The 17,645-nt window shown below is 37.6% G+C and overlaps 1 protein-coding gene across 1 annotated transcript in view; it reads right to left on the bottom strand.

Annotated features, from left to right (window-relative positions):
- The window catches only part of LAMA1 (laminin subunit alpha 1), a 90,509-nt gene that overhangs the window by 39,225 nt on the left and 33,639 nt on the right, over positions 1-17,645 (bottom strand). The window contains exons 12-24 of the mRNA XM_075705051.1: positions 16,798-16,909; positions 15,783-15,893; positions 14,871-14,998; positions 14,169-14,255; positions 13,708-13,919; positions 10,530-10,666; positions 7,629-7,865; positions 5,044-5,187; positions 4,504-4,683; positions 3,720-3,905; positions 2,710-2,837; positions 1,506-1,626; positions 1,240-1,377 (exon numbers count right to left, since the gene is read on the bottom strand). Of these exons, the coding sequence (XP_075561166.1) occupies positions 1,240-1,377; positions 1,506-1,626; positions 2,710-2,837; positions 3,720-3,905; positions 4,504-4,683; positions 5,044-5,187; positions 7,629-7,865; positions 10,530-10,666; positions 13,708-13,919; positions 14,169-14,255; positions 14,871-14,998; positions 15,783-15,893; positions 16,798-16,909 (1,921 nt within the window). The remainder of the gene's footprint in view (positions 1-1,239; positions 1,378-1,505; positions 1,627-2,709; positions 2,838-3,719; positions 3,906-4,503; positions 4,684-5,043; positions 5,188-7,628; positions 7,866-10,529; positions 10,667-13,707; positions 13,920-14,168; positions 14,256-14,870; positions 14,999-15,782; positions 15,894-16,797; positions 16,910-17,645) is intronic.

Below are 17,645 nucleotides of genomic sequence, written 5' to 3'. Positions count from 1 at the left end.
AGTGGTACTGATCAACAGCCAGTGCTGTTAATATTAAAACACTAAATCAGTATTATAAACATAATTTAACTGACTAGTCTGATAAGTGAATACCATTCAGTTTCTCCTTTTTTTTCTTTGTTTCTTCTTTCCTGTTTTGTATTCATATTCTTGCAAGTGTGTATATTTTAGAAGTTAGCTGAAGACAGTAAGCAGTAGCAATGCAGCCTCCTGTTGTATGGGAGCAGATTTCAGAGGTGAAAACCATCTCTTTTGCCTACACTACTCAGCCAGAAACATCTAAGTAGTAATCTCAACACATAGGTGACTTGCCACCCCTGCAGCAAGAAGCTGAGAGGAAGAATGACTATGTGAAAGACCTATGTGTTTTGGCCTTGTAGAAACGAGAACCATAGTTCTTACTCATGAGACACATACTTTAGGAAAAACCTGAAAGTGAAAGAATGGTTTATAGAAGCCTGAAGGACCAAGGAAACTCACTTTAAAAACTGACTTCAAGAAGGAATGCAGCAGAAGTTGACTTTGAACTAATCAACACAGCACTGGAAAAACAAAGCAACTGAAAAAACTTTAGGAAAGAATATTGAGCCATACCAGAGAACAGACTTAATGTGCCTTATTTGGTTAGCTGAGAATTTGCTGCCCACAGGGCTGTCAGCCCACAAGAGAGAGGCAATGTGTTAGTCAGATGTGGCCCCTCTTTGCAACCTTTGGGATAAAATGAGAGAAGTGAGCAAATTAACTTAGCTGAGGCATATCCTTATACTACTTTAGCCTCTGGGAGTTAAAAAAACCTTACTTAAAGCTACCCAGAGGATTCTCTTCCTGAGAGACCAAGAAATTGACTTTGACCTAGTCTGTGGTGTGGTATGGCTTACTGCTTACTTTCCTTCTTTTTTTCTGTGACTAAGCAGACCTTGGCCAGACCAAGGACAGAAGCCCAGAAAGTCTCACAGAAAAACAGATAAACTGAACTGATACACAAGTTATTTTTAAAGTAAAATTAAAACTAAAATAATTAATGATTTTGAAGATGTTACTGCCCAAAACGCTTCATAATTTTACTGAATGGACCCTAAGGGAAATACTACTCAGATTCTCCATTTTTCAGAGTTGGGGGGGAAACTATACTTTATCCAAATAATACAGCCATATACTTCTCCCAGAAACGCCTTCCATAGGTTACTGCCATTGTACGCTCAGGTGAAACCAATAGAAAAATGTGTAAATCATACATACCAAGCACTTCCCAGTTTCAGGATCACAGGTTTCACTGTGGTTGTTGCACTGACATGGAACACAAGGTGCTAGCAGAGCGTGAGGCTCTTTTACGCTGAGTTCTGTATGCTTTCCCCTGTAGTATCCTGGAGCACAGCCCTATTTTTAAGGGCAGTAAAATAAAAAATATATGATCATGCCTATCAACAGTTACAATTTTAAAAGCTGTTTAAGTAACTTTATTATCTCACTATTAGACACACAAAAAGGATTCAAGGATTCTGTACCTGACAGGACAATCCAGCATAACCAGCAGGACATCTACATTGCTCTACAAGATGAGCTCTAGCTCTGCCTAGATGCATTTCTTCAAACTTCACTGCAATTTCCATTGAGATATTTGCAATTCTACAAGATATATGCAGAAGAGAGTGTGAACATCTAGAGAAGTCCTAGCACCAAAACTGAGATCCAAACATTTTTATGCTTCAAGGTCAGGGCTACCATATATAATCTCCCATGATCCCCTTTTCCCCATGCAAATATCTCAATAAAATCTGAAGATTCTTTACTTATTTATGGGATCTCAGAACCTACAACAAATAAATCAGAAGTGCTTCAAAGTAATATAGGTTGACTCCCATTGGTCTGCAAACCTTGACAAACCCACCCTGCAAGAGTGTCTATTTCTGTCTCAGAAACACCAGACAGAAATACATGTTTTGCCCCACAAATTTTTGGAGAGAGCTAACAAAAAGATAGTTGAGGGCATGTGAATCAAAAATAATCCCAAATCTGGGGGTGGAATGACGCATCTTCACAGCTGTGAAGATGTACAGATATTGGGTTTTCATTAGATGCATCTCTGCTTGTCTTGTTAGTTTCCGAACCAACAGATGCAATGACCATATCCCATCTCCTCCCTCTCATTAGTAACCTAGTTCTGTTCAAAACGGCAGTGAAAAACTACCATTCTGAGGTGGGAATATTTTACTACCACTGCCCAGAGTGTGTAAAACTACAGGAGACACCTAGATAGGTATAAACACAAGAAATCAGGGGACCATGTGTTTCAACTGAAAAAAACCAAAGAAAAATTTCAATACCCGTAAAAATAAGATGGGAAAGAAAACAATTTAGAAAACATCTAACTATATCACCCATCTTGCAGAACACTGCATCAGCCTATAAGTATCTGTGCTTCTTTATGGGCTTTTATATCAAAGTAAGCAGCAGGGACATTTAGTGTTTCATAGTAAGAATTAAAAGAGGGATTCTGCTGCCATTAAAGGTCATAAATGTTTTCTTATCAGAGAAAGAACAAAAGTCATAAATAGGAAATTGGAAATTTCTCTAATTTGAGTTAAATCTTTACTCTATAGCTCAGTTGGGACTATTTCCAGGTTAAATTACAGTCAATGCTATATAATAAGTAAAGGCAATAGAAGTAAATGCAATATAATAAGTAAATGCAATCAGAGATTGCTTTACCTGCTTTGCTGTAATCCTTGGCCATAAGCTGCCTTGATAAGGATGTATTCAACACTGCTTAGCACAGACATGAAGTCAGAACGTAAGACAGGCTCATCAGACACAGAGTTAAAATACTTCCAAGAATCCTAGGAAAACATAACACATATTATTAAAACCATGAGTGTTCATTCAAGCTCACTTCAAGGTGATGCTCTGTTCTTCCTTATGTGTTCTTTCAGAAATGCAGTCACAGTGACTATGTCTAAACTCTAGGTCCCAGAAAATCCAAAATCTTGCTCCATGTTAGAACAAGACATGGTTTTATATCAATTCTCCTCTCCTTCCCTGCACTCAACTTCCATGACCAGTTTCCACAGGAAAGCAGTCCAGGCCTGCATGGCACAGCTTTTTCTGGCTAGATCCAGAGAACCCAGACAGCCAAAAGATCAGAACTTCACAGCACTCGTATTATGTGCAGTTAGAAACAGCTGCTGTAACTGTGTCCTGCCTCCTGTCAAGAAGAGAGACTAGACCGCACCTTGGCCCCAGTCAGCAGAGAGTTATAGTGACCAAAGGAGGTCATCGCAATCTCCTCTGAAATTGTCCAGCGGGCACTACTGCAACTTACTGCTCCTGCTAGGCTAAGATTCACATCCCATATGATGCTCCTGGGCTATGAGCGTAAAATACAGGCTACAAAATTATGAGATTGCCTGAGAGTGCCAATACCTGGCTGCCTATCATTTATCACTGAAATCTGAGTCTGTGTTTGAAAAGCTTGCCACAGCAAAACCTTCAGCACTTCCAAAAGAGGAAACAATGTAAAAATGTTATTTGCTGCTATAGCATGATATTCCCAGCCTTTTTTTTCCCCTAAAATAGATGCATTTTAAACCAAGCACTCTATTTACTTAGCATATTTGAAACCAGAGACACATTTTTTTAAAGTATTTTATTAAATATATATAGCTTTTCTGTAAAAGTTCATAAAAGGAAGGAAATATTTCCACGCCAATATTTTGGCTTACCTCCTTCATTTCTACTTCCTTGTCAGTTCTTACTCCATTTTCTGGAGAAGGGATGTCTACATAGATGACCAACTTGCTGGTGTGACCACCTTTCATTAGAATCTGTGGCTCAAAATTTGAGCTTCCAAAGCCATCCAAAGCATAAAAAGCAACAGTATATCTCAGCTTCCCTCCATAGGCCATGAGCTGTTTGGATAAAAGATTATTACTTTTATTTATTCCAAGGTTAGAGCTACCAGCTGAAAATATTTTAACACCATCGGAAGACTTGAAAACTGTCAGTTTTTTGAAGAATTGGCAATAAAACATGAAAATGGACTTAAACTCAGCAGGTTTTGCACCAAGGTTAAACGCATATTTTCTAAAAAGCAGTTGCAGTTTCTTCCTTTCAAGGTGTGCACTCAATTTTCATTTAATCCCTAAGCAATAGAGATTCCATGATCTATATACTGAATCTAGCGTCAAGGTTGAAAATTCTTTCAGGTTGCTAAAGTAAAATTGAATACATCACTCTTCCCCCCCGATATGATCTCTGAAGAGTAACATGGTAATTAAATATGGGTGTTACCAATTTACAGGGTCAAGAAAAATCTCATTAGGAAAGGGTAATGTAAACATATTGTTTATGCTTGCTATAAATAAGTTCAGTCACTGAATATTTATAATATGATGAACTACAAGAATAGAACCAACACAGTAAAATGTTATCAAGATAAAGTGACTATTATATACTAAACAATAAAGAAATTATCTACAAAGCATTCTAATTATTTAATGATCTTACCTGGTCTCCCTGAAACTGCTCTGGTAACCTCCAGTAAAATGTTTCTGTATTTAAGTATTTTCTGACTATGGCAGCATCCAGTAACACATCAGGAAATTGTGAAAATACTCCTTCCACTGTTCCAGTCAGGTTACTCTGAGCTACTACATGCAGAATGGACTGATCTGGAGTTAAGGTTATCTGTAACACAATGAGCAAAAGATTCATTCAACAAAAATATTCTATCTCAGTGTAATATACTGCTAACAGTTTTAGCTGCTTTTAGATAGTCAATCTTAGAGTAATAAATGCACAAACCAAACAACTGGGAAAGGTGTTGGGTATTTTTTTTTAAAAAGTGAAGAGTGAAACACAAGGTTTCAGAAGTAAGACTATGACCACTTACCATTTGCTTTCTTTTTTGTTCTGCCATACGGCACCACCTCCATAAGCTAGCCAATTCTGATTCATGAAATGTATGCAAACTTAGGCACACCAGTGTGGTACCTAACATGAGGATAACATCAAACTGTGTCTGTATATTTATGTCACTTTACTTACAGGAATTCTCACATGATCTTCTACTTCTGAGCAAAATGTGGACATCCCAAAACAGAAGCACGGAGTACAACCTAGTGCATTGTTAGCAGACAGAGCAAAAGTTCCAGGTTTACACTCACTGCATTGTAGACCAAATACATTTTCCTGGAGGGAATAAAAAAACGTAACAGCACACTCATGTTAGTTTGCTAGCTGAATGAAAGATGGTTCTTTTTGGAAGAAAAACTAGTTGCTATGTAAACTACATAACAGGAAGTCAAATATTGTACATATTCTGTTTTACTATGCAGTACATTATTTTTTTCATTATTTTCCAATGCTGGAAATATGGAACATTCAAGCTAAACTCATGTATTTGAATTTCTAGCAAAAATTAGCAGCTATACATTTTCATTCAAGACAGAAAATTTCACCACCACCACCCCCCAACCTGGAAAATGGGCTCTCAAAGCCAAAGAAACTGCTCAGTATGAACAGGAGTCAGGGGACCTATTCCCAAGTCTCTTTTTTTGCACTCAACTCCCACCTGGTATGTCCAACTTGAAGAAACACCCAAAACTACAGTCAGTGCCCACTGGTACCTTTAACCAGAAGATTGGGGGAGGGACCTATGAAGGCATACATTTGTTGCCTCAAAGTAGGTTCTTTTCTATCACTCAGTCTTTCAAGAACAGATTCCCACCTTTTCAGAAAAATCTACACTACTAAATCTCTGTATTTAATGTTTCCTTTTTTATCCAAGAAGGTCAATTCAGACTTCGCTATTAGCAATATATGTGAGTTATTCTTAAACACTGCCTTTGATTATAGCATAGGAAACAAATTTGAACTTGTAACATAATCACATTTAAAAAAATGTTGAGATACTCCATTTTGTATTTATTGGTTTCTTCTTATTATTATCATTTGGATTTTCAAAAGATGCTATATCATCTGAATCAATGTGCTGTTCCCAAACAAAAATAAAGCCATGGGTGTATAAGCGGAAAACAACTTCCCTGTATTTCTTTTTTTCTATTTGTATAATAAGGATAAGAATATAATAGCTTTTTCACTGGAGTTTTCTAACATTTAATTAGTTTTTTAAAATGCTTTCACATCTAGGACGGAAGAAGCTGTACAAGTGCTGTCTATCTCTCTCCACACAGACAATGAAATAAGTCATTGCCAAAACAGCATGTAGAGAATTTATGCTTAAGAAAAAACCAACCTTTTTAGCAGAGATTGTCTGCTCAGAAACTTCAAGATGATATCAATTAATGTGACCTGCAACTCGGAAGGGCAACTCTTGTAGCAAAGTAGACTCTATGAAGGAATAGACTCTATGAAGGAATAGTTTTCCCTGGCTTGAAGTAGAAATATTTTCTCTGTATTGCTCATTGCATCAGAATACTTTTTTCTATTACAGATGGTTCTTCTCCAATGTTCTATGTGTACTACGAAAAAAAGACTTCTAAATAGCAACTAAGAAATAATGCGTATCAGTTATGAACTATTATTATTGGAACTATTTGCAAGGCAAAATGCAACTGTAGAAAAAAGCAAGTGGGATAAAAAAAACACGTACAAATTGTACCATTAAAATGGTTCATGCGGCATTGTTCTTGGCATCAGAAGGAATTTACATCATACAGAGAAATATAGTGACACTGAAGTCACTAGCACCATTCTCATATATTTAACAAGATTTTAAAAAAATTTGTCCCAGAACTCATGGCCAGTGCTTTGTCCTATTCAAAGGAGGCAGACAGAAATCTAGTAGCAAAAAAAAAAAAACCCAAGACAAATGCATCCTCATTCATTTCCACCTTACAATACTAATCGATAAAAAAGAGGACTGAATATACTACAAGAATGACATGGTTACAGAAATTCACTTAATACAGAATAAACACATAGATCCTACATTGAAAAAATGCAAACTATTTGAATTTAGGACTGCAGTGAGACCATAGTCATCAAATATGCCAAATCCTGTACAAGACTAGAAAGATACCAGTCATTTTTCTATCAGATGTACAGTGGCTGTTTTGTAAATTTAGCAAGGATTCAGCATTTGTCAGCTAGAAAAGACTTTTCGTGATTAGGCATACAATGGATCTTGATCCTGACTTCTTAACACACTTCCACATCCAATTCCATGAATTGGAAAAAGAACTACAGTACTGTGCCGCAATAATTTTATTACAACAAACTGGAAATAAAATTACCTGGCTACGTAAAACAAAACAAAGGGAGGTAGGAGAGACAAACTGTCTAGTATTATCACAGGAACTTCTGAGAACAGAAATAACAACGCCATGTTGGTAATGTTGCTATCTCTTCTGCCTAGAGTTGTGTTGTGTCTGTCCAAAGTGGGGAACATCATCTCGCAGTTTTTAACCCTGCTGACTAATAATAAGACCTGTTTACCGCTGCCACAGAAAATCCTTTAGGGGTGATTTAGGTGTACTTAGATATGTCTCAAAGAAGGGATGCAGACTGCCTTTTGAAGTCCTTTCAGCCCCACACCTTCCATGACTTTTATGTAATAAATGTCCCAAAAACCCCAATGCTGTCCCAAAAGGGTCTGAATACTTCAGTACCTTGCATGTACAGATGCCAGTTTCTTCTTCACAACCACAAAGTCCTTCAGTGTCATCACACATCTCTGCTTTGGTTCCACTCAAATCACAGTCACAGGCAACACAGTCCGGGTAGTCCCTGTAGCCTAACACGCACCTGGAACAGTCTTGTCCTCCAAATTCAACTTTGCACTGGCACTGACCTGTCAATACATCACACTGGGGATTGGTTGAACCAGTGTTGCTACAGTTGCAAGCCTTAAATGGAGAGAAGAAATGTTCGTAAATAGCAGATCTTTAAAAACAATTTTATTACAACAGAAACAGCGCAGTAAATTTAGAGTGGCCCTTAAAACTCCGTATTTGTCAACAATTACTATGCAATAATAAAAGGGAAGAACTTCCACACGGAAATGGGGTTGTTTGGTTTGTATTTGAACAAAGAACTGCACTTCCAGTAAACAGTGGATGGCAAAAAGTAAGAAGCTTTGTTGATTCCCAAATCTGGGTTGGGAATCAAAGGAGTTGAAGGAACCTGTTCCAGAAAAAAAAAAAAAAATCCAAAAGACTCTATTTAAAATACTATGTATTGAGTGCAGCATGTATTAAAATAATGTTATATAAATGTTGAATGAAAGAAATCTGTAAGTACAATAATTTTAATAATTTTATAAATATGATAGAAAAATGTTAATACTGACATTCTTTTAAGATTTCAAGAAGCATTAATAGGGTCTACATCTTGCTCAAGCTCCATTTACTATTTCATGAGGAACCAAGAATCTCATTGCATCCAAAGGTGGGAAGCTCAGCATGCACTGTAGGTCAGTACCAAAGGAATACTGTTCCCTGGCAGAGCCCATCCTTCATTATACAATCAGTAATATGAACCTGTTATTACAAATATGCAAAGTGGATGTACTTAATTTGTCATTCTTTTTTGAAGCAGGCTGGATCTAATCTTCAGTCTTAATTTCGTATCTCTGGTTACTTAACAACTCCAATTTTGCTCTGTAGTTATTTCTAACAGCGCAGGCAAAAAGTACATTCCATCTATCATCACCTGACTGTCAGCATTTTCCCTGAGTTTTCTTTTCTCATCACCTCTCTTTGAGATGAAAAGCCTTACGTTGTAAAGCACTCTACACAAAGACCCACAAAATCCATTAGCATCACGATGTATCCTTTAGCATTGTTCACAAGTTTGCTGCTCACCATTTGTATTAAGCAGTTTTTACTTTAGCAGCAAGCACTAGGTACTACACTGCCTAGTCTAATATACTTTATGACCAAACAAGTTGACAACTTTGGCTCCCAGATACCATTAAAGGTCTATAGCTCTGAATGTCAAACCCTATTGTAAGAATCACAATAGAAATAATTTACACGTACTTCAATCTCTATCTATCTGTGATAAATAAGGACTCTAAGGTACCATTAACTGTGTTGCAGCACACTTGAATAGGGTTGTGAGCAAAACATGACTACAGCTCTGCTCCATTACTGCACCCAGAAATGGGTGCTGAATACCAAGAAAACTGCAAGAAACAGGGCCAGATGAAGTATGCCACTAATGCAGCCTGTGTTGCAAAAACAGAGCAGCTGGGTTTCTGATAGCATCTCCCCCATTTCATCCATGTAGAGAACATGCAAGAGCCTTTCCAGGGTTTGCCAGTAGACATTGCACCAGATCTCAACCTGCCATAGCTGACTATTCAGCACACAGGAGCCTCTGTTGGGACTGTTACCTGCAGATCACTGTGTTGTTTGTTGCATCAAGAAAGCAACTAAAATACCTTACAGTAATTAATTTTAATTACTGTGATGCTGTAACCAAAAGGAATGCTAAACAACTTAGCAAAAGTGAGCAGTTACATACTTAATTGAACTCAGTCATTGTCAAGTGCTGTGGAATCACCCTATGAAAGGCACACTTCAAGGGAAACGCACAGGGACCAGCACATTGTATTTGCAAAATATTAGGTAAGAATGACAGTAGCTGGTGGCTGACAAAACAGTGGCTGAAAGACTGGCTGCCAAGTAAGTTGCTATAAATCACTAAGATGGTAAACTCTGAAGAGATATTATAGGACTATTTTATCATCCTTACTCTAAAGAAATAGAGAAAAAAGAAAACAATTTGGCTGATACTTGTACTTGTCAAGTACTGACTGCACATAATGACAGACCTTGGCAAGTTGATTGTATTTGTGGTTTCTCCATTGAAATTACCCATTACATTCATGTAATTCTGAGGCTTTTTAAAATCTCAACATCTATAAAATAAAGATTGGCCCAGTGCCATATCTGTCAGAAATTTACTGCATGAATCTAATTGTGTAAATGGTTGCTACCCATTGGATCTGCACTGAGTTGGCATTTCACTGCTTAACCATAAATATTAAGCTGAGATAATGGGAGTGACCATTTTCCCATTCATGAAACATTAACTACCTTATACCATACTAATTTCAAATATTCAGGGAAAAAAGGTGCAGTGACTCTCAAGATAAGCTAGATTCCATTGTTCTTAAAACCATAATATCATCACTCCTTGATTAACACAGAAACCATGTTCCTTCTTGCCAATTATTGCTATAAATCTGTTCTAGTATCACTATTTAAGCAATTAAAAGTTAGAATACACACTTCAAAATTTTAATATGATCTATGCACCTATCCAGAATAGGCACTCTGATCAGTATTTTCAAAGACAGCTTTCTTAGAAGTTTCCTCAACAAACATGTTACAGTCTGATTTTTTTTTTTTTTTTTTTTTTTTTTTTTTTTTTTACTGTGAGCATGTCAAACGCTTTGAGACAGAGAATAAAGATTGAGGTTTTCAAAACAAGAGTCCAATTCTGACATTAGTATAAGGCGAATTGCTTTTAACAGCCATGGCTTTTTGGCCAGCCTACCATACCTTGCAGCCAAGTTTAGGAGAGAGCCCCCAGTGATTTTCCTCACAGAGTTCACATTTTGGTCCTTGAGTGTGAGGGGGACAAATGCATTGGCCAGAATCAGGATTACAGTTGTTCTGAGTATAAGCACAGTCACAGGCTGCAAGAGAAATAGGACCGTATGATTAACTTTATCCTTGCTTTAGCTACAGAGAAGAAACTCCGAGACCACTGATAGTCTTACTTTTCTTAATTATGCAGTACATTTTATCCATTCCACTAGGAAGTCCCTGCCATCCCTAACCACTGACAAACATGATATGACCACAGTGACATTTTGATATTTTTACTGAAAGCCCATTATTTGTTCCTGACATAGCCTGTTTGGTGGTTTAAATGCAGTGCTACATTTACACAGGGGAATTGACAAAGCCAAACAAAAACATTATAGAGTAAATCTGTAGGAAAAAAATTCTATTATAGAGGATACAAAACTCATCAAGAAATATGATAATGTTCTCAAGCAGGTGAAAGGATTAATCTCAGGAATTAGTACTTTTCAAGAATTGTTTAGTGAATCATAGGTATGGATAACTATAACAACTGCTTCAGGAAGCACTTGTCTATTTAAGAAATGCAATACTGTTCTTGCTAAAAAGCAGTTCAGAAAAGTGTTTTTATTCATTGTTTTAATAACATTTACAAAATTTTCGAGACTGAAACAGTTAAAGGTGCCTAAGGGATCTTTGCTTCTTAGTAAAGACACAGTATATATATTCCAAACCATAATCTCACTGCAGATTGCTTATTACTATGCTATTTGAGGCATGAAAAAAAAATGTTTCTTTCGGGTTGGAGAAAAGGTAGACATTCCTTTAGCTATACTGTATTGAAAAGGGCATCTTATTAACATGATAAATTAGGTATTTTGATGTCATGTTCCCCGTTTGGATTAACATTTTCCTCTGTATCATGACTAAAAATTGTACACATCCAGGCGATGATGGGAAAGTAGAGTCATTGACATCTTATCGAAGTATAAAATGTATTTATAAGAATTAAATGAAAAAACAAAGTAAAGATCTGTAAGAGTAGTAGCTCTTAACTTTTATGATTGCAGAAAAAAAGTTTCTATTCTCTCTGAAGGACTGAAAGCTTTTGTAAAATGAAGAGACAAAGGAGCTATTGAGGATGTAGTATTTCTCTCATGCAAACTTTGTGAGTTGTTATTTCATAGTCACCACCTTTTACAAGGAACCACACAAGCAGCAATCAAAGAAATGTTTTGTTCCCTAGCTTAATCAAAGTATTAGATTCATGCTATAGACTTTTTCCGTATAGTCATCAAAACAACTGACCTTTGCCAGAGCTTAACATAAAATATATTGCTGAAAGAAATTCCAGACAGACCCTGAAAGGGTCATGGATTAGGGCTTACGTGTGCAGCCACCATCCTGGAATGAATGAAAGCCATGAGCACAACGATCGCACTTTTCTCCAGCCACTCCTGGTACACAGTGACACTGCCCCTGATGATTGCAGTCCTTGGAGACTGAGCCAAATTGACTGCAGTTGCAGGGAATGCAGCCAAGCCCAGTAAGCAGGCCATAATAACCATTCTGTTGGACAGGAAGTAAATACATTTGAGCTATATTTCATAAATTTTTGAAAACAATGCAACGTACACTCTCTTATTTTCTCCAGTTTACTTTCCCTGCTGTCTGACCTGCATGAATATTGGTCAGCACTGCGTGACTGCTGTGGGAGGGCTCCCTGGCCTTATCTCTTCACTATTCCCAGCTATATGCAAGCATGCATTTGGGTGAAAAAGTGAACACTGAAATGCTCCCGTGGTCCTCTAATCTCATCAGTAATACTTCCTTTTTTAAAGTCTGAGGTTATTGCAATTTAAACACTTCCATGAGGTAAGGGTGGGCTGTGCTGATCAGGCACAGATTTCTGTGAATGTGAATGAAAGATCAGAACAGAGCAGGTCAGTGACCTATGGTACATATGGGTTGAAAGGCATTCAGCTGGGCTGGCACAAGGGCAGTAACTGGGCACAGATTTCTTGTTCTGGTCTCTGAGGCAGTTCTACACTGAGCAAAGGCTGGAAACTGCTGGTTTGTATCACCAGTGAATATCTACTTGTTCTTTCAACAGGCCTGTCTTGTAGCTGAATCCCTTTTTGGCATTCAGCCATGATGTATTTATTATCAACCACATTCTTCAGATATTCCCACTCAGACTTCATTTTGCAGAAGCACAGGCTAAGATCCCTTCAGGTCTGTTAGCAGTGTTCAGTTTGTTTTTTCAGTAAGCTAACATGACTGCATGTTGTCAGTGAGCGCAGCACTAGTCTGAACAGCCCTATTTAGAAGGGTGCTGAGTCAGCTGTATAGCTTCACATCTGCAAAGAGCACAGGCAGAGCAATTTGCGACCGCAAAAGCCTGTGCAGACAAATCTTTGGTGTCTGCTCCACCAACAGGTCCCCTCTCCCCTGAATATATTTGTTGCTATTCTCTGCATCTGTCTAATCAAGGAAGATGAAGATACAAGAAAATGTAGATATTAGGAACAGGAAATATTGCTTACCAAGCACTTATCACATCTTTCTCCAATCACATTTGATTTGCAGTGGCAGAAGCCTGTCTCATGATGACAAGTACTCGAAAGGGAACCATTCACATGGCACTCACAGGCTTATGTTTAGACAAAAAGAAACCAAATTTAAAAAAAAGTATTAATGTTTATCTATATGCATTATTACACAGAATTCCAAATTTTGTATATAACGTGTGTTTCACCTGTTTATATCCCATAGATGTTAACATACTACAGTAATACCGGTACTACACATTTGGGCTAAAAGATAAAACACCCCACCTCTGTGAATAGATACATTTGAGAATTTTGTTTCTTCCAGCCCTATATGTAACATTGAGAAGTAGAAAATGTCTACAGCAGGTCATTGGAGGGACAGTGTTAAGCAAGCCAGTAAGTTTCAGGAATATGAAATGTCAGAACCTAGCATAATACTTTTCTTTTTCAGGCTAACCCATAGTTTTCAACCTGTACTTGCCAACTCACAACTTGAAGGTTAACTCTTTCAGCAAAGGTGCATATCTCCCTGTCCATTCTGTTACATGTACACCACGTTTTTGCATTCTTTAAATTTTAAGAGTAATAGTATAGCTTACCACGACAGCTTTTCTCAATCACTGCATCCCCATAATACCCATCAGCACACTTTTCACAGTGGTGACCTGCTGTGTTCCCCAGACATTTCAGGCATTGTCCTGTGAAGGTATCACAGTGGCCATCTTCTTGAGGGTTTACATTGCCACTGCATTCACAAGGAGCACATGATTGTCCAGGCATGAGTGGATTTCCATAGTAACCATTAGCACACCTGCACCAGAGATTAAAAACTTTATCAGCTGGAATGAGGTCATGTCAAACACTCTCCCCACCAACGGGAGTATTTCCTATTAAATTTTTATCTAAAGCATCTTTGTATTACAAGCAAAGACAAAATGGGAAGAAAGATTTTATTAGGAATGTTCTGTACATGTGGTATGAACAATCCAAGGCAGGTAGGATGATGAACAGTTAGTGATGGCAATGACATAGATATTTTACCCAAAGCTAGCGTACATACCTTTCACACTGAGAACCAGTATAGCCGGGAAGACATTTGTCACAGACGATACCACCTCCTTCACTCCGCTGGCAAGTAGGACTGAAACTATCAACAATATTTATGGCAGTATCAATACACAGAATCACAAGACTTCTACCAGCATTCAATATCCACCTTTTAAGTCCATGCACCTATCTATATAACTACGTAATTGCAAATTTTTCTAGATAACATAAATGTTTTAAACATTACAAAATGTCAAAATAAAGTTATCATTTTCAAAAACTCTTCTTGCAGCTTTTTTTGTTTATTTTAAAGGAAAGGAAGATTTTAAAACTTCCTAAAAACCTGGCCCTCTGTCTAGCAAATCTGTGCAATTTCTGTACTGAGCTCCTCTTTTTCACATGCAACACTTCTGTTCTTCTGTTGTTTTCTAAAACAACATGAAAAATAACGGTGATTTTGCTGCCAAGTTCAAGGATAGGTTGAAGTATTACTTTCAACCTTCACACAGAAATTGTACCAGTTCACTCAGCCTGTCTTAGCTTAGTCTATACATTTGTCTACCTGGAAAAACAATGTTTCTAAGAGATACGCTCAAATGAAGAGGGACAAAAAAACCTCCTTCTCTCTCTCCTTCAGATCTCACGACATTTATTCTTTACCTCACTTTCTTATTTTGCTGAAGATGCAAAAGAAAATCTCATATAAGCAGCTTACTTGTTTGCAGCAGAAGTCAGAGGACATGCACAGGGCTGGCAGTCCTCAGAAGTTCCTTGGGATGGACTTCCATAGAAGCCAGGCAAGCACTGATCACAGAAAGGTCCTGTTGTGTTGTGTTGACAAGCCTGTGAGACATGGAAAAAAATCTTTTCATATTTACTCTTGATGGTTTTTCAGCCCCTGAGGGATCCCTGCAGGAGTCTGCATGCAGTATAACATCCAAGGAAACAACCATGAAGAACAGAGTAGAACTTTGAAAATGAGTGGAGTTTTTCTGAGTTGTAACAACAAATCCTAATTGGTTCTTTCCTACATTTTAGAATATACTTTACACCACAAAAGCAGCCACATTACTTATACACAAATTTAAATATATTTTGCATATTGCATACATTTGCAGTAACAAACTTCTTATGTATTTCTTACTGGTGTTTAGCCATTTTATTTCTGTGACCTTTAAATTTCAGAAGAGATCTGAGAGTTAAATTCCCTCTTCAGAAGGCAACGTGTAATTTCCACTGATGTCAGTCATGGAAAATGCACATATATCCAAAACCAGATATTCACCCAAAACACTACTTAATGTTGTTCCTTTCAGGAAAAGTTTTATTGTCACCTACAGCAAGCTAAGTTAAGATTTTTATCAGCCAGTATATGGTGACATTTTTATTTTAGTTCTGATTATTCCCCACTTGAAATGATAAACTGAAACAAACTCTTTATTGAAGAACACTTTAATGGAGCACCCTAAACATATTCTGAAGTAAACGATAAAAAGAAAGAAAAATAAACAGTTGGTACCCATAGCTTGAACTTTACATATACTGTAAACTTGTCTCCCACAGCCAAAATGCTCTCTTAATTCCTAAATAGATGCTTAAAATACAAACACTTTGAAGGATGACTTACAAAGCAAACACCATGAATATCACACTCAGTTGCATGCCCATTGCATTTGCAGGGTTGACAAATACCTCCAAAGAGTATTCCATCCACACGGTAGTACCCAGGGAGACAGGACTGAAAAGAAATGAGGGGAAAAAAGCAGTAGCATTATGTGTGTTAAAAGTACACATCAAAACATTTTCAAAGAGCCCACTTCCGACCACCCACCATCTGACTCATTCACATTGTGGTAATTGAACGCTCTTTCAACTCTCTTGATGTCACTGCAGCTCTTTTCTGGTGCTTTTTTTTTTACTTGCACTGGATAAAGGGGATAAGAATTAACTTCATGAAACTTTGATTCAGCCCTTTGTCCCCTGGAGGCACATAAGTTAAGTTTTGTGCAGTTGAATATGTGAAGTTCTTTATTATGGGACAATAAGAAACAGATGTTCTGCCTCCTCTGCAGAATCATAATGATGCTATGGCACAAGGCTTCATAATGAAATTATTTGCCAAAATAATTCCTGCTATTCTGCAGGTGGTGCTCTGCCTCCCTTATCTTCTATTCACAGAAATATAAGACAGCACCTTGCATGACACATTTGACCCTTGTGGGATCTTCCAAAAGCTAGCATTCCTCCCTGCTAAGACTCCTTATTGCCTCCATAAACCTAATGACATAAAACAGAAATAAACTGTACATGATTCAGATCCAGGAAAAGTGCTATTAATGTGTAAGGTAAGCTGAAAACAGCTTCACAGAGCTTTTGCAGCTGCTCCCTCTGCAACACTGATGTTCTGAAGTGTATCATCATCTTTTAGTGCTACCAAATAGAATTCCAGAAATAAGTTTAAAATCCTATTTAGGGTATTTGGAAGAAAATATCTATAGCATTGTGTACAGTACAGTAGAGAGCATTTCACCACAGAACATATACTTTTATGGCAGTATAATTAAAAGGTAGCCTGCCTTTAAAACCTAGATTCTTTCAGATAGGTGATAATTTTGCATACATAAAACACTGTAAGAGGTTACCTCACAGGATATTCCTGTGTAACCTTGAGGACATTCACAGAATTCCACATCTGGTGCTGAAGAAAGATCTATAACATTTGCACTTGCAGTATCCAGGGTCACAGAGTCCAGCCTAGGATCAAGCATGAAAACATCATATCATTTGTTTCCCCAAACTTGATTCTGAACAGGATAGGTTGCTTCTAGGGGAGTAACACTGCTGAGTGCTGCTCCCTGGCAGAGACGGCTGAAGATCAGGCACAAATCTCTGCTGTAAAAAGACTACGATCATAGTGTTATTGCTGCATTTGCAGTTCTGTGAGTAGATGTGCCCTCCTCCTGTTATCATTATTGTTACTACCATTGCCTCTTCTTCTGTGGAGAGGTTTAAACAAAATCTTCCCCCTCTGCCATGGTATTAGAGGTCTATCGGTGGGGCAGCCTTCTATTGCTGTCCTGAAACAAGACAGCTATACTGCACCATGTCTAAAATAGACACATATCACAGGTGGGTAAGTAGTAAGAAACAGCACCAGTTCATTGCTACTGCACACAACAGAACAAAGCAAATCCTCTTACTACAAACAATGGCTTTTTGCAGCAGAGACAATCTGCTCAGCCACAGGTGAAATGATTTAAATAAATCTTTACAAACAGTCCAGAAAGGTGAACACACTATCCCTAAATGGACATAAATATCACCACTCCTCAAGGGCACAAAAGAGCACAAAGCAAATCTCGTATCAAGTCCAATGTTGTTGACGTGAAATGCTACCAGATTAGAGAATGAGGAAGAAAGGCTATTGGTGAGGCTAAGGGAATTAAGTAAATAAATAATGAAGCACTCGAATTCCCTTGAGAGCGATAAG

This window comes from Pelecanus crispus, chromosome 2 (assembly GCF_030463565.1).
Source record: "Pelecanus crispus isolate bPelCri1 chromosome 2, bPelCri1.pri, whole genome shotgun sequence".
Lineage (NCBI taxonomy): Eukaryota > Metazoa > Chordata > Aves > Pelecaniformes > Pelecanidae > Pelecanus > Pelecanus crispus.
Note: the sequence above shows the minus strand (reverse complement) of the source record. Positions and strands in the feature narration are given on the sequence as shown.